Raw genomic sequence first — 17,027 nt, forward strand, 5'->3', positions numbered from 1 at the left:
CACTGAGCTCTGTGAATTGTAGTGCCCATTAATATTGTTTTAATTGTACTGTCTCCTTAGTATTTTTTTCCATAGCTAGACATGGCTTTCATCTTGCTGGGTAAATCTAAACAGAAATACTTTAGTCATTAAATCTCACTTGTTTAAACTGTATTCTTTCATTATACAGAGTGTTCTGGATTCTGTTAGTGAGGGGCAAAACAAGTTAGATGTTGCCTGCAAGGAAGGACAAAGTTTGTATACATGTTTACCCAAACCACTTGTGAGCAATATTCAGGAGCAAATAGCGAGGTCTAACCAGGACTTACAGGAATTCCTCAACCAATGTCTGAATGACAAGAAGGCCCTGGAAGCTTGTGCCTCATACCTGGGAAGGTGAGTAATACCAGTTGTCACAGATGGACTGCATGAAATTGTCCAGCTGCTGAAATACAGGGCACAATTTGAAATGATGTCCAGTTATTCCAGTCCCGTTTGCTTTTTTCTTTAGAAATACTTAAGAGAAAATAAAATTCTCTGCTAAAAATAAAGCAATAAGTCTTGCTCAGTGTACTGACTTGAGTAAAGAATGGAAGGCTGGGATCATATATGTGGAAGATCTGTGTAGCTCATGCAATCCCAAATCAGCAGCTAAGATCTCAGTAATTTAAACGCAATTTCCTGGAAGGAATAGGTGTGATGAATATTCAAATTGTGCCCTGGGGTTTGAAGATAGCATGCTGTGTAAAAAGCATATTCTGTCCTGTCCTATTCCAGATGGACATAATTCCTAAGCAGCTAATAAGAAAACACTCAAAAATTATTACTTAGCGCTAGAATTTTGGGAGTTCAAATATTTTTTAGTATAGCTAGATTCAAACTATTGTTAATTGAAAATGTAGTCAATGTAGCAGTAATGGGTAAAACAGCTAGATGAGATGGCATGCTGTCATGTAAGGAGAAAGTTTTCGTGTTTAGGGGAGAATTTGTTTTGCTGCATTCGGAGCCCTCCAGATTCCATTTAGGTTCTTTTGGAGAAATTGAAAGCACAACCTTTCAGGTGTTTTAAGTGTCAAGACTGAGTAAAAGCCCGTTTTTACATATTTTTTAATCTTAGATTAAATCATTATAAGGATTTGGGAAAAAGCTTTCTCTCTGTCTGCCTTTATTGAATCTAGTGATAAACAAAAGCGCTGTCACTTTAAATTTTGGAAGCTTCTTTTCTCTCTGTAGTTCCCATGATTTTCCTGGACATTTTTAGAGAGTTGCTGAATATTTTTAGATTAGTAGTCACTGTGGAATTATGTTTTGTGGACAACTCTTATTCTCGAAGCATGAAATTGATACCTAGCTTTATCTTCCTGGTCTTGTGGATATTGAAAGAACTGAGTTAACTTCTTAATAACTTTACTGCACCTGAGTCATATTTTTAAGGGAGTATTTATCTGTTCTGTAGCTTTGAAGATCAGCACAAGAAACTTGGACTGTGGTTACGTGACATGGAAGAAAGAATAAGCACAGAAGCATTAGGAGAGAGCAAACAGCTTATTCCTGAGAAGCAAAAGGAGGTGCAGAAAGTGGAACAGTTCCTGGAAGAGTTACTGAATTCAAGGTAGTATAAAATACGTTTACTAAAATACTCTCACATTTTCATCTGCTAAAGTAACAGTGAAACTAAACTGTAGGAGTAAAGTGTGTTTGTGAAAGATGAGACAGGTGTTGCAGCATGTTCTGTGAAAAGAGGCTGAATCCAGATACTTCCAGTTTTAAAGAGATTGGAACTTGAAGACAGTTCTGAAATTTGATGTTGATACATTTTTCAATAAGAAAAGCTTGTCTTACTTCATGAATAAATGGAAACTGAAAAATGTAATCTTAAAAAAAAAAAGTAAATCTTAAAAATATTGCGTGTAGAAGCAATAGTCAAAATGACAAGTATCATTGTATCCAGTTTATAATTTTCTCTGTCCTGCACCTCTCTGATCTAGCTAGGTTGGCAGAATCCATTTTCGTGTAGAGCTGACTTCAGAAAAAATATCAGAGAACATCCACATTGGCTGTGATATCTTTCTAGAATTCAGGCTTAGCCAATAGACAATGAAGTAATTGCCTTTTTTAGTACATTGTGTTTTTTTCAAATTCTTTTTTTATTGTTAGGTTGGTGAAGATAGAACAGAAATAGTAGTCGGTTGTTCAAGCTTCTAGGCATGCTAAAAGGAATCATTTGTCTCCACCTATTCCCATGAGACCGATGCAAGATGGTTTGGTCTGATGTAAATTCCATGTAATCACAAGGTGAAGGGTGATCCAGCAGACTGAGAGTATTTGAAGCTGTATAAACCCAGAGGTTTAATACCTTCTACTGACCATCATACTGAACCTCAGATTCATTGCCTAATCCTGGACAAATGTCCTGAGTTTCCATCATGCCTTTCTACCTGTCAAAGACTATAATATAAACTACTTAGAAGTTTTTACAGGTACAAAAAGGAATAAGTCCATATAAACCTGTAAAGTCTGACAGCCGAAAAGAAAATCAAGTTCACTTTTAGTGCGAATGTGCAACACAAAGATTTCAGTGTGACCATGTTGAGCACCAAAATCTACAAGAAATGGCAGTGTACGCAGGAAAGATACTAATCAATATACACTGCTTATATTTCCTTTCAGTCTCTTCTAGCTAATTTTTCTGTTAAATATGAATTCTTTCACTGGTGCAGTAGGTGATTATGTCAGCAACCTTTGTAATTTCTGATATTTACTATAGCAATGTTTTCTGAAACTGATTTTCAGTCTCAATGTTTCATTTCAGGGAGTCTTTTGATAAGCTGTCCCAAATGGCACAGACTTTAAATGATGAAGGCCAAGGTGAGGGGAAGGAGGTGCGCTTGGCCTCTCAGCATCTCACTGATTATCAAAACATGGTCAAAACTGTCAAGGAAAAGCTGCGAACATGTCAGCTTGCACTCCAAGAGCATCTCACTTTTGAGGAGGCATTGCAGAGTATGTGGTCATGGGTGAAAGAGGTTCAAGATAAACTGGCGTCATCAGAGAGCACCGTTGGTAGCAAAGCCACACTAGAGAAACGACTGGCACAAATTCAGGTAAAGAAGGATATCACTAGAAATTACACATCAGGGTTAATATTGGGTGTGGGCCACGTCAGTGGAAGAGAAGTATTTTCATATTTTATTCTTTCTGTGATTATGAAGGAGAGGATTAAAATTTAAGGTGTTCTTGACAAATTTGGAGTTGCAATATAAAACCAAGATCACCTTTAATGGAAACAGGTGCCAGGTATTACATTTTAAGAAGGAATAAGGTGCTATGAAAAGGTGCATTCAGGTCCAAGAAAACGTTTCGAATGGAGGGGAATCTTTGGAATAATTGACACAGATAGAATGTGATGTATCTGTCACAGGAGGTTTTCAGCAACAGGTTAGATATACATCTGTTAGGAAGGTATTAGATACCACCATGGGCTTACTTGAGATTTCTTCTACCTATGTAATGCTATCTTTCTGTGCAGCGCTTGGCCTGCTCATTATCTACTGCAATGCGAGCAATATTTTAGGATGACCAATGCAGTGAAATACCTGTATGGTTGTGGGAAAACCCACTGGATCGCTTTCACAGGCACTTACAAGTAAAGGTGCCCATGAATTCCTGTTGGGCATGGCTGTCAAGGATAAATATGCTCAGAGAATATGGTGTTCACTGTTGAAAGAATAACAGCTTTCATTTCTCAGCAGGTTGCATTTGATGTTTTGACTTATTTTGCCTCACAGGAGATCCTCTTACTCAAAGGTGATGGTGAAGTTAAACTGAACATGGCCATTGGCAAAGGTGAGCAAGCACTTAGGAGCAGCAATGAGGAAGGACAAAAAGTGATACAAAGCAAGCTACGGACTCTGAAGGACGTATGGAATGATGTCATCAGCACCTCAGTGAACTGGCAGAGGTAAAACTCTCTGGAAAACACAGGTCAGATCCTGCCATCTTTGCTTAATAGTACCTTACAATGCATAGGAGTCCATTCATTCATTACTGGTATGTGAGGGGAAAGTTGTATCATCAGAGAGAATCAAAATTGCCTGAAAAAAATACATGCTTCTATAAAAAGATTAATTGACCCTATTACATAAATTGAATTTCATATGAGACAGTACTTGATGGTTAATTTCAAAATAAATAGAGATCATACTAATTCATACAGAGAAAAAGCTAGAAAAGGCTTTCTGAGTTATTAAACCTGTAATTGGGCAAGACCATGAATATCTGACATATTTGTTTACCTTTTCCTCATAAAGTTCTAATCTCTCAATTAGTTCTTTCATTATGTTTTTTAATTTTTAAAAAATTACTAATACCGACTCCAAATAATCTTTCTTCCAAATTAAGGTGATTTCTTCTTGTCTTAACCTCTGTAGAAATGGAAAGTTTTTCTCTCTTGTTGTCTGTGTGAGAGCATTTTATATATTTGAAGGCCTCCATCATCTCTGTTCTAGGCAGACTGATGTTTTTCAGTACTAATACCGTCTGGACCTCTTTCAACCTTGTTTATTTTTTTCAGTAGATTGCAGATTATAACTAGTCTGTCTACATATTTCTTAAACGATAACTGAAAGTTGGCTGACCTCTTTCTGTATGTGAGACCTTATTAATTCTGAATAGAGTCCTTTCCATTTTCTTGATAAAACACTCTTCTTAAACCACTTCAGAATGAGATTTTACATTCTTTGCACTGTTATCATATTGTTGAATTTTATTTACTTCTGCATCATCTACTATCTCCAAATTCTTACCTGTAGTACTAAGCCTAGCAGTTACCCCCAGTTTTGTATTCGAATATCTGATTTATCTGTCCCAAGTAAAGCATTATTTTCATCTTCAAATTCCATCTTTTTAAAATTTCTAGTAAGAATATGTGAAATTTCAATCCTGTCATCCAAACCAGTGGCAGCCAGATTATCTCTTAGTTGTCAACACTATATACATTTTATTACTCTGATCATAAAGAAGTCCAATAATGCTCTGTATTTTACTTTGCTGGATAGACACTGAAATGTGCTTTTCGTTACTCTGAGACAGACAGATTGCTCATGTAGGAAGTGGTTGTATATCAGTATGTATGTAGTAGCCCAAAGAACACAGAAATTCTAGAATAGCTTGGATATGAGTTAACATATAAAATTAAAGCAAGGTGAGGGGGAAAAGCATATCCTAAATATTGTTATGCATGGCTACAGAAAGCGTAACAATTAAAGTATAAGCAGGTTCTTTACAGATCTTTCAAAAGTTCTTACTGTGTATGTTTCTTTTAATGTAAGCTGTTTAGAGTCTGTAATTAGCCAGTGGAATGAATATCTGGAAAGGAAAAACCAACTGGAACAGTGGTTAGAGAAGTTGGATCACCAAGTGGAACAGCCTTTAGAACCACAGATTGGTTTGAAGGAGAAGTTTGCTCAGCTGGACCACTTCCAGGCTATTGTTTCTGAGATAGAGAATCACTCTGGTGATTTACACCAACTGATTGAAAAAGCTGTGGAAATGTATGAAAAAACAGAGGATTGTTCTTTTGGGGAAGCAGCTCAAGAAGAACTAAAATCACAGTTTAATGACATCACAACTGTAGCTAAGGTAAGATAAAGGCTGAAGCCTCCATTTGAAGTAAAATATTTAAATATCTGTATATAGGTTAAAATTTTTTCTTTCGTAATTTTTGACTGTGTTTGAATAGTCTTGCCTTTTGTTATAGTTGAGTCTAACAGAAAGGTTGGATGTAGTTTACTAAAATTCACTGAAATGCAAAAAAGTTGTTGAGAATTGTAATTGGTATGGTTATAATTTTTGAATACTGAAGGGAATGTATTTTATTCCTAGTTTCATATATCCAGCAATATTTGTGACATTCTTCCAGATTTACTTTCATCTAAGTCTTTTTCATTCATTCCTAGCACTTGTTTTTAACCTAAGAAGGGAAGAAGGAAGTGCTTCCCTAAGCAGAAAGCATATCGTTAGAAAGTGTTAGTAAGAGAAATCCTGTTGTCAGAAAGTTATATGCCCATATTTTGTTGTGTTTCAAGCCACTAAGCACTGCACGCTCTACAAATGTACTGTTTGTTTTCTAAGGAAAGACACATGAACTCACTGAGACCTTCTGCTAGCCAGATCAATGCAGTGACACTAAATGAGTCACATTTTCAGCTAATGAGGAAGTTTGCATCAAGAACAGGGCACAAAATAACATGCTGTTTTGACCCAACCTGGACAGCCCAGGGGCTGCTGGGGGTAAGACCCTGGGTCTCCCCATAAAATTTACGGGTTCGGTACCCACTGGGCTAAATGAAGGCAAACCAATGCCAAATGATTGGTCTGAAAAAGAAATTTATTTGTACAGGCAGCCTTGGGGATAAGATTTGCTTTGGCTTGCTAGATCTGTGTTAATGCAAAAGAAAGAAAGAAAGAGAGGAAAGGGAGAGAGGGCAAAGAGCAAGGCTACCGCCAAAAGAATCAGTATCTTACAAATGCTAACATGAGATATATATGTATATAGATTCCGTAATCTGATAGAAGTGTGATTTGAGTTTCTATGTGTTGTGAATAGAGCTGATGGCCTGTAGGTAATTAATCAATGGTCTATATAAAGAAAAAGTACCAAAGTGAAAAAATAAGTGGAAGATATAACAAATTATCTGTTAGGGAAAATTGTTAAATATAGGACATATGAATTTACTTCTTTAGCAAAAATCTGCATTTTTCTCACTAAACTTTGTAATGAAAAGTCTTTATGTAGAATCATGAAGTTTGGATTTGTTTTTCTTTTATTTGTAGGATAAGATAGACTATTACTGTCATTGTTTAATTGCTTTAAACACAGGCCATAAATATTATAGCCCTCTCAGATATGTCTAGTCTGTAATTACCATCTAGTCACACATTATTTTGTTTTATGATGAACTTCTGCTCTCTTCTTTTAAAGGATATTGTAAGCTATAGACTTCATTTCTAGAGAATCAGTGTAGTTTCATCCTTGTATAACTCTACTTCATTCAGTGGCATTAAATCTGGAACAATACAAAGATTACTGACTCACTTAATACAATGCTCTTAAACTTCTGTGAAAAGAGTGTTCTCCTAAAATCAATATGCATCTATAAATTTAATTTCTTAAGAAAGAAAGACTGTTTTGCAGTCTTTTGCCTTGGGAAAGAACAGCATCGACTGCAGCTGGTAGAAGCTGTTGCCGCCAGAAGAGACCGACTGAAGTTGCACTTTGCCTCCAACCTGCTCCTCTACTGATGTTATATTTTCGTGTGAGCAACGTAAACAGGGGCTGGGTGTGTGTGTCTCTTTTTCTTCACTAGGAAACTATCTATTTTGTTTCAAGTCAGGTGTGTGTGGACATTTTCTTACTCTGTTGTTGCATATAATGCATTAAGATGTAGAAGCATTGAGGTCGCCTTCGTTTAATTAGTAACCAACCATTGCCTACTTGATCTGACATATTCTGAGAAATTATTATGATTATTTTCAGAGGGAACCGTAGGTCTTATTAATCTAACTCAATTTTTAAAAGCAGTGGTTGAGGGTCGAGTTATTAAAAATTAAAAATGTCTGAAGTTTTATTCATAAGTGGTTTAGTTTGAAGCTAGTTTATGGACACTTAGATCTAGATTAGAGTATCCACACAGGAGTAAAAAGCTATTTGATTAGTTCAGTTCACTTTTGGTTAGTTTAGATAGAAATTCCTGAATGTTAGCTCACAAGAATCTAAGAACAAATCTATTCAGTCAGATCAAAGGCAAATCAAGACCCGTACACTATTTCACCTTTACATAGTAATATAAGCTGAGCCCACTTTAAGCTTATTTTAAAAAGCCAAGGTGGAGCCAGGAAGCTGTCGTACATCTGTGTCAGGGAATGCATCCTCCAGGACTGCCAGGCAGGTGACTGAGGATGGCCATCATTTCTGATCTGATGGTTAAAATGGGGCTCAGCACCTTTCGCACTTTTGAACAGCATAAGTCCTTTGTGGTCTTCACGTGGGACATCTCTCTGACTCTTTTTAGCATTTATAGAGACTTGGTGCTTCTAAATAAAAGCTGTGTTTCTGGCAGTATGTTGCTCCTTGAGAGGACTCATGGTAGGTATTGTGGACTCAAGAGTAGGTATTGGGTAATACCCGACGTGTCAGAGTTGCACAACTGCAGATGGGACATCTATTAAATGATATATTTTGTGATAAAAGATGTGTTAAAGTACATTTCTCCATACATTTTCAGAAGGCTTCTTCATCTTTTGCTCCAGCAGAACATGCCTGTTCAGACCAGTCGGAACCAAACCTTGTGTAGTGTAGCACCGTGTTGTGCTACTATAGACTGTGCTTTATTCAGCATTCAAAAGGATACTATAGAGTCAGACCAGCAGTCTATACCACTACATGCTTAATGGTAGGACGTTAACGGGCTTATTTTTTTTTTTTTTCATCTGAATGACAGGAGAAAATGAGGAAAGTGGAAGATATTGTGAAGGATCATCTGCTCTACCTTGATGCTGTGCATGAATTCACAGATTGGCTCCATTCTGCAAAGGAAGAGCTGCACCGTTGGTCAGATGCATCTGGAGATACATCAACCATACAGAAAAAGCTGGCCAAAATCAATGTAAGATAAGTTAGCTTTCACGTTTTTATCTGCAATTCAGACCCTATGCTTCAAAATAAGTCAGAGCCAAGGCATTGCAGGACTTTGTGTATTTGAAATGGTGATTACATTTCAGTAAGCTGAAAGTGAGCTTTTTAAGCTGTGCTTTGTTTTCACGACCCTTCCTGTATTAAACTGATGGAGTAAAATTACTGTCAGACCTAAGTTAGCCATAGCACACATGGAAACAATTCGCAAGAGCAGAAGCTTGGTGGCATCACAGAAGAATGTGGCTTAGCTGATTAATGCGTATTGCTCTGTCCTCATTCCTGAATATGCTTTCTTTATGAGCAGAGTTGTCTGAATCAAAGTCAGAAACAACCTTGCCTGATTTGCGTGAAATGGAGATGCATAAAACAGTGCAACGATTGTTCTGCCCAAACATGGTAGAAATGTATGGGTTGCCTCCCTGTGTATGCTCTCCTTACCTTGGCATCTATTCGTAGGCATTTGGGTGCCTAAGCAAGTTATGTGTTCCCGAGTGCAACAGTAAAGCAAGCTGGATGTTTTGCTCATGCCTGATATTTATGTTCAAATGCTCATATTAGCAACGTTTTACCCTGTTCCTAAACAAGAGAAAATGGGCCTCTGAATAGCCTAATAGATGGAGAGTCAGGATACCCAAAACCAAATTACAGATTTGTTGTATGCTTTTGGGTAGTTTACAGTCTCCTTTGTGCTCAAACTCCCCGTGTATAAAATATAGAAGGGAGAAGATAGTAGTTTCTAGTTTGTAAGAAGAACAAGAGAGTTCTTGTTTGAGACGATAGTTATGTTCTCCTGCTTCCTAAGTTGAGAACTTCAAAAAGTCCCTTGTAACATGTGTGAGATTGAAATAGGACACTGTAGGAAGAATTAATTTTTGAAAAATAAAATGAAAAGAGAAGGAAAAAAATAAAAGAGAAGAAAAAAAAAGACATGTGCAACCAATTATGGCACATCACAGATCATGGGTAGACTGCAAAATGCCTTTTTCTTTGCAGCACGGTTGTGTTTTAGAACTGCTATAAGCGACTACATACCAGTAACAGATCACAATGTTCATATCACTATGTAACAGGATCACAACAAAATTATTTTCAGCATCTTAATCTGAACAGTTTTGGGTTGGTTTTTTTTTCAGTATCTAAGAGAAGTTCTTTCTGCCCTAAGCTTAGGGAAGTTTCAGAATCCCTCTTTCTTTCATCAAATAAAGCCCGCACGCTCTCTCGATTGCGTTTCCTTTCTTCCCGTCCCTGCTCCCGTGGCTCTGCCACGAAAGCGCTGGCGAGGGGCGCTCCGCGCTGCCCCCCGCTCGGTGCGGGTCCCCCCCCGGGTGGCGGCGGTGGCAGCTCTGCGGGTTTCCATGGCAATGTCGCCTTGCAGGAGCTGGTGGAGTCCCGCCAGCTCGGCGCGGATCGCCTCGGCCGAGTGGAGACGCTGGCTCCAGCCGCGAAGCGCAACACGAGCGCCGGAGGGTGCCAGCTGCTGGCCGCCGAGATGCAGGGCCTGCGGGCGGAGTGGAAGGAGTGGGAAGAGAGCGCTTTCCGGAGCCGGAGCAGCCTGCGGGATGTGCTGAGCCAGATGGCCCTGTCGGAGCAGGAGTTCGCGGCGCAGGTCGAGCGGCTGGAGGCGGCGGCTGAGCGGTTCGGGGCGCTGCTGGCAGCCTGGTCCCGCAGCGTGGAGCCCCTCGACAGCCGGCACACCGACGCCGAGCTGGTGGAAAGCTGGCGCAAGGAGAAAGTAAGCTCACGTTTCTTTTCATAGCGGGTTTTCGATCTTAAACTTAAAGGTTTTTGCGCGCAGAAAGCTCCTCTCCAGCGGGACTCTCAAGTATGTAGTATTTATGAAACTTCTCTCTCTGAAATCCTCACTTTCCAGACTTTGTTTGGCGATTAGAATCGTAGCAAGCGGTGTTTACAGAAGGCGTTTCTCTCTTCGGCCTCTGCTGTGCAGTGCTTAGCAAATGCTGCCCCTCACTTAGATGTTAAAACCAGCGCTTGCCTCTGAGAAAGCGAAGGACTTCTCTTCCAAGTTTGCTCAGTGTTTCCAGATGAAGTAGTGCTTGATCCGGGAAACGTGAAGCATTTCCAGAAAGCCAAGAAGCAGCTGGAGCCATTTCTTACTTACAGTTTGTCAGGAGTGTGTTGAGCTTATACTTTCCATTTCTTGAAATATCCTTCACGTTATGCACGTTGAAGTTTTGTCCAATATTTAAAGTTATACTGGAAGCTGGTATTCTTGCTAATTGCTTTGATATGGGATGCAGTGGGAATTGGACAAACAGGTATTTCTGTTCCTGATTGTCTTCTAGCAAAAAAATCCACAAATATTTATCCCACACAGACGTTATTTACAAATATATATAGTCACAATAATCAAGACCTATGTTTGTATATATCTCAGCTACTGTGTATCACTGATGTTAAGAAAAGATACAGAGTATTTTTTCCCTCTCAGGGTGGCATTGCAATAAGGCAGTTTCAGTAAAGGAGGAGAGGGGTGTGATTCTTAATTTCTGTCGCCTTGACTGAAGAAACAAAAAAATAAATAAAAAAACCACCCCAGAACATCTTCTCTTTGAACTGAGATTATAAATCTCGTTCGATGCCTGTGCCAAGTGATTTCTGTGGCTTCCCCTTTCATAGAATTCCCTGGCACAGATTTAGGGAACCTGCTTGCTTGAGTACATAGCTGTAGGAGTAACAAAGCTGACATTACATTGGAGCAAATAATGGTACAAATATGCAAAGTCTTCCTTGTCTATGTGTTTTTAAAAAAGAAAGGGAGACGTGGAATTGTCATCAACATACAGCAACAACTGCTAAGCATTTTTTATTTTGTAAATGGAGAAGTACTACGTTTGAAGGATCTTGCTTTTCTTAGTAGTATAAATACTCTGTGTGTACTGTAGCTCTATGTAACAACACTTTAATTTAGACAATTGTAAACTTTGGCTAATGAGGAAAATGCAGAGGAATCTCAAGAATTACTATGCATAGCCCGGCTATGTAATTATTTAATTTTTATTTTTTCATAGTTAGAGGAAATGTGACAGTAATCCTTCCATTTCTGGACCCTGGGGATAAGTCCTATTGTGAATGTAAAATAGCAGCTTTCCATTTCCATTGTCTTGCAGTGATTCTGTTGCCATGTAAGCCAAGGCCATGAATTTGAAAGCACTTCCTAATACTCAGAATCAGCAAACTCATTCTGTTATTCTGTTATACACAAGATCCCTGCCTTTAAGTATGTGCAACATAAGAGCAACATATGTTGCACTTGGAAGTTGGTGCATTATTTTGGGAATGGTTAGATTTGAAATCAAATCCAAGTGGCTGCTAATAGTGCTAGGAGTGTTTCTGTATGAAAATATGCTGTGGCTAATGCTCCTGTTTGTTGAGAGGTTATGCCTGAGGCTATATGTCATCTGAATAATCTTTTAGTAGTTCTTAAGGCAGGTAATTTGAAACTGAAAAAATTCATCGAGAACAGGCAATTGTAACCCTGGGCTACTCTTAGGATGTTTTCTTTATCAAAAAAAAAAACAACCCCAAAACAACAAAAACCAAAACCCAAAAGCTGCTACTATTTCATTATGATTCCTGCCCTACGCGATTTGTGACATCCTGTATTTAAGTAGCAGTCGTTGTGTTGTTATTCCTAATGCTTTCAAAAAAGAGTTTCATGTGTAAATAAAGTAAGATAAACAAAAAGTAGTTAGTTTACATTATTTTCTATGCTTCATTGCTGTTACATAATTACTTAATTCAGATGCTACTTTATATGGTATTGAAACAAACTGGTAGTGTGACTATTTCAAGTATCTTTTAATTATGGTTGAACAGTTGTCTGATGTGTGAGTGACTCAAACCAAATAACATCCATAATATGAACATGAATAATGTAAATCAGAGAAGTCCTGAATATCTGTTGTAGGAAAATGTATTTTCATATTTACAAGAACGCATGAAAGTTTGGGCCCATAATATATCCAAAATGTCTCTAGACTTAAATTTCCAGGCCTTCCCTGTGATCTATAAAAGCAAATGGATTTCAGTAATGGTAAAATAATTGAGCTGTGATTATGGTCTAAATCACTGTTGCTTATATCCAACACATGTTTGTAGTTTTATTTTTCACAGAATGTGTTGTTGTGTTTTTTCTTCCTGGCAGTTGGGGTACTTGCTGTTCTTAGCATGTCTGTTGATTGGCTTGCTACACCCTTGCCAATATTTCTTTTTACTTTTGATTTGCATGAAGGTATATATGTTTATTGCAGAATCAGTTAATACTTTACAGTGATGTAAAGCATTTTTATCTCTATGACGTAGATTGTAATATTTCGAAAACATTCTGCATGTATTTTCATGTACATTTGTACCTTTACTGAACATTCAGTGTTGTGATGATAAGAGTATTACAAACTTTTTACTATCAATCATCTTTTTTTGTATAGATTTTATATATATAGGGGGAATGGGTATAAACTGGAGAGGGGAAGATTTAGACTAGATTTAAGGAAGAATTTCTTCACCATGAGAGTGGTGAGGCACTGGCACAGGTTGCCCAGGGAAGTTGTGGCTGCCCCATCCCTGGAGGTGTTCAAGGCCAGGTTGGATGGGGCCTTGGGCAGCCTGGTCTGGTGGGATGTGTCCCTGCCCATGGCGTGAGGGTGGAACTGAATGGGCTTTAAGGGCCCTTCCAAACAAAACTATTCTGTGATGCTATGATTCTGTATTTCAGAAACACGATTTGGGGACTTCCTTATCCCAAATCCATGTCCTCATTCAAATCTGTCTTCACTTTCATATGGTCTGTTTCTTAAATTTATATTGTACATTTCTTCCACGTTGGCACTTTGAATGAGCCAAACTAATATATGGCTATACATAATCCAAATAGTCTGGCCTGCCTGCGCTGCGGAACCTCTACCATAGTGAATGTAACTAGCTGGAAGATTGTCTTTTCTCTCTGGTAGCTTAAGAGGAATGCCTGAAAATTTAGTTTTTAATGAGATGAGGAACCAAGTCTGCATTGCTCGTTATGCTGGAGTAGCGGGCAGGATTCTGCAGTGCGGATGCTGTGGACATCAATGAGGAAACAAGGACTGAAAGAGTTGAAGCTGTAAAAAGCTTTAGTATTTGCTGTTCCCTAATTTCATGTACTTTTTACAGCTAGCATAACATAGCTCAATTATTAAAATTAAATTTATATCTCAATATATTCTCTCAGAACATTTTGTGCTAAGATATTTGAGGCTTCCAGAAATTTGGTCTGAAGAAGCTCATCATTTCAAATAAGGTTCTGTAGATTTGGCTGCTTAATTACTCTTGGAAGTGAACTCATATGTATCATAAATGAAGTTGAATTTAAATTCTGATAAATTTTTATTCAAAATTTTTTTTCTTATTTACTCACCAATATTGTTCATTTCTTTTGTTTTAACAGGAAACAATGGATGCTTTGGTAAAGTCTGAACATATGACAGATGAGCTCAAAACTCAGTTAAATCATCTTTGTAGATTTTCCAGAGATTTGAGTACTCATTCCTCAAAAGTTTCCGGGTTGATTAAGGAGTATAACAGGTACACATTCATTTTGTTTACAGTTAATCAATTCCATGGGGAGGGGCACGTGAACTGTCTTTTAGGAAACCATTAATTAGAATTTTAAAATTAGAAGCAGAGGTATACTATGATTAGAATCGTTGTTTTTATTTTGCTGTCAATAGGGGTTTTAAAAAGCAGCAATTTGGGTTTTTTTTCCTAAAAGCCAGGCTATGCCACTGAACTCTGCTGAAACTTATGTATATCCACACCTGACCTATTAAAGAAGAAATCCTTGTAAGAAACTGAGGGAGCACTGTGGCTTATTTGTCTGAAGGAGGAAGAAGCTATTCTACTTATTGAAGATCTTTTTCTTAACTTTGTCCCTCAGTTTCCTTGTTTTCTTGCTTTCTCTTAGGTCACTGTAGCCGATTTACTTGGGAGCGTGACACCTGCATTTCAGACATCAGATTGTTGTTTCTTGCAGAGAATTATAGCTTTTGGCTTCTGTAACTGCAGAAGGTGTAATGACCCAGACTGATCCCTTACAATGTTATGAATTTAACTGAGCCCCAGAAGTTAGAACTGTAATCAACATAGCTCTGGGTCCTGTCCCTAGAGAGAAAGAGAGGGAGAGAGAAAGGGGCTTGCAAAAACTGTTCATGCTTAGGTGCACTGAGTCATGCTGGAAACACTTGTGTGTGTCACATCTGTGACAATTATGTCCCAATTTACATGTTTTGCTATTAGGGAACTGAGAGCTTCTAATGGATTTCCTGGTGCCTCAGTTAAGTGCTTAAAGTTGGTGGGAGGAATCGAGGTTAACTTAACCTTACCATTGTATTTCAGAGAACTGAGTAATAGCATTGTCACCTAACAGAGTCCTGCCTTTTCTCCCTACCTCCCTCACTCACTTCTGCTTCCCTGATGTGAATCCCAGCCTCTGCCTGCAAGCTTCAAAAGGATGTCAGAGCAAAGAGCAGATCTTGCAGCAAAGATTTCGAATGGCTCTCAGAGACTTCCAGCAGTGGCTGGTCAATGCAAAAGTCGCCACAGCCAAATGCTTTGATGTGCCTCAAAATATCAGTGAAGTTTCAGCAAGTCTGCAGAAAATACAGGTAACTCTAGCAGTAAAATTTTGGTCTAAGGGAGACCCAATCAGTTTCATAGAAAGCTCAGATTGTTTCATTAGTTACTATGTTTTGTTAATGCTCTAAAGGGGACTAATTGCAAGGAAATAAACACTTGCTTTTTATTTTTTAATCTATTTTATTTATGTAGTCATTGTTTCTCACAGTAGTTTTCCTTGTTCCTTTCTTTTTTACAATAGGAATAAAATGTGTTTTTAAAATAGGAGAGTACTGTAAAATCAGAACAATATCAGAACTGGGACTTAGTACCTGGAACTTAGACTAATCAATAAACAAAGTGACAGAGGACAGGACAAGGGGGAATGGCCCGAAGCTCCACCAGGGGAGGTTCAGGCTGGATATCAGAAAAAAATTTGTCATGGAAGGAGTCATCAGGCACTGGCACAGGCTGCCCAGTGAGGTGGTTGAGTCACCTTCCCTGGAGGTCTCTAAGGTACGGGTGGATGAAGTGCTTAGGGACATGGTTTAAGGGAGTGTTAGGAATGGTTGGACTCGATGATCCATTGGGTCCTTTCCAACGTGGTGGTTCTATGATTCTATGAATTATTTTGAAGTAATGAAAATATTTTTCCTTATATATGAAAGTAGAACTCTTACAGTGCAAGAATGGAGTTAAATGTAGGCAGTGTGAGCAGGCATCTAAAAAGTGTACTTTGCACCTACATAAAGCTAAAACAAGCCAAAACAACTCTGCGGAAAGGAATGCCAATTTTAAAAGTTTAATTTAATAAAGCAAGAGAAAGAAATACTTTTATGAATAGAATATATCTATAATTCTATCTAAAACCAGCAAAATGAGAATTACATAATGAGGCCATTAAGCCTTCAGGTAGGTAGTATAACAGAAGAAATTCATATAATTTTTTCATAAAATACCCAAATGACTTCCTCCTCCTTTTGATAAATTAATTTTCCCTTGCTTATACGGTTTATGAGAAAGCATAAGCAATACTGTATTAACATATCAAATATTTTACTACCCTGAAATGAGGTTATGTTTAGAGAAAATACCAGGCAAAAAAATCCTAGTTTTTGTCATTAAATATAAGAGTTTTAGCAAGGTGGATTTTTTTCCAACACTGGTAACATTTTCTTCATCACTGCAACCCATTTATGGCACAAGACCTGAATTTGTTCTCCTCCTCCCTGAAAGCCATTTTAGATGAAACAAACTTTTTTTTTTGACTTGCAATACCTGCTTTAGGACTTCTAGAGATGTCTTGGCAACCTGTGTGAACTTCCAATTTTATTTCTGTAAAAGTTAATGTGTCTGTTAGCACATTTGTCATCATTAAGTCACAAGGCAATTATATCTTTGATTTTAATATAGCCAGGCCTTGAACCAAGTATTTCAAAGCTAACAGATTCTTTGCTTTCTCTACGAAGATCTCTCTTGTAACACAGAATCAGAACCGTCTCAGTTATTGTATTAAGCGTGTTACATCTGAAATTGGATTTAACCTTATGGATATTGATATACAACTATTTATATATCACATAATCATGATAGTAACAGTTTTATATATTGGTATTTAAGACTGGTAAATTCCTTTGAGTCCTAAATATTCACAAAGTCTTGCAATGATTACAAATTATATGAAAATTATCCTAGTACTTCAATTTTAAAAATCTGACTGTTTCTTCACATTTCTATGTAATTCTTG

The 17,027-nt window shown here is 37.9% G+C and overlaps 1 protein-coding gene across 1 annotated transcript in view; it reads left to right on the forward strand.

The window, feature by feature from the left end:
- SYNE1 (spectrin repeat containing nuclear envelope protein 1) overlaps positions 1-17,027 on the forward strand; it is a 320,695-nt gene that overhangs the window by 141,504 nt on the left and 162,164 nt on the right. Inside the window, exons 51-59 of the mRNA XM_054062229.1 lie at positions 170-375; positions 1,436-1,591; positions 2,792-3,083; positions 3,768-3,940; positions 5,310-5,619; positions 8,481-8,645; positions 10,050-10,406; positions 14,115-14,251; positions 15,153-15,330. Coding sequence (XP_053918204.1) covers positions 170-375; positions 1,436-1,591; positions 2,792-3,083; positions 3,768-3,940; positions 5,310-5,619; positions 8,481-8,645; positions 10,050-10,406; positions 14,115-14,251; positions 15,153-15,330 — 1,974 coding nt within the window. The remainder of the gene's footprint in view (positions 1-169; positions 376-1,435; positions 1,592-2,791; positions 3,084-3,767; positions 3,941-5,309; positions 5,620-8,480; positions 8,646-10,049; positions 10,407-14,114; positions 14,252-15,152; positions 15,331-17,027) is intronic.

The sequence above is a fragment of the Cuculus canorus genome, chromosome 3 (genome assembly GCF_017976375.1).
Source record: "Cuculus canorus isolate bCucCan1 chromosome 3, bCucCan1.pri, whole genome shotgun sequence".
Lineage (NCBI taxonomy): Eukaryota > Metazoa > Chordata > Aves > Cuculiformes > Cuculidae > Cuculus > Cuculus canorus.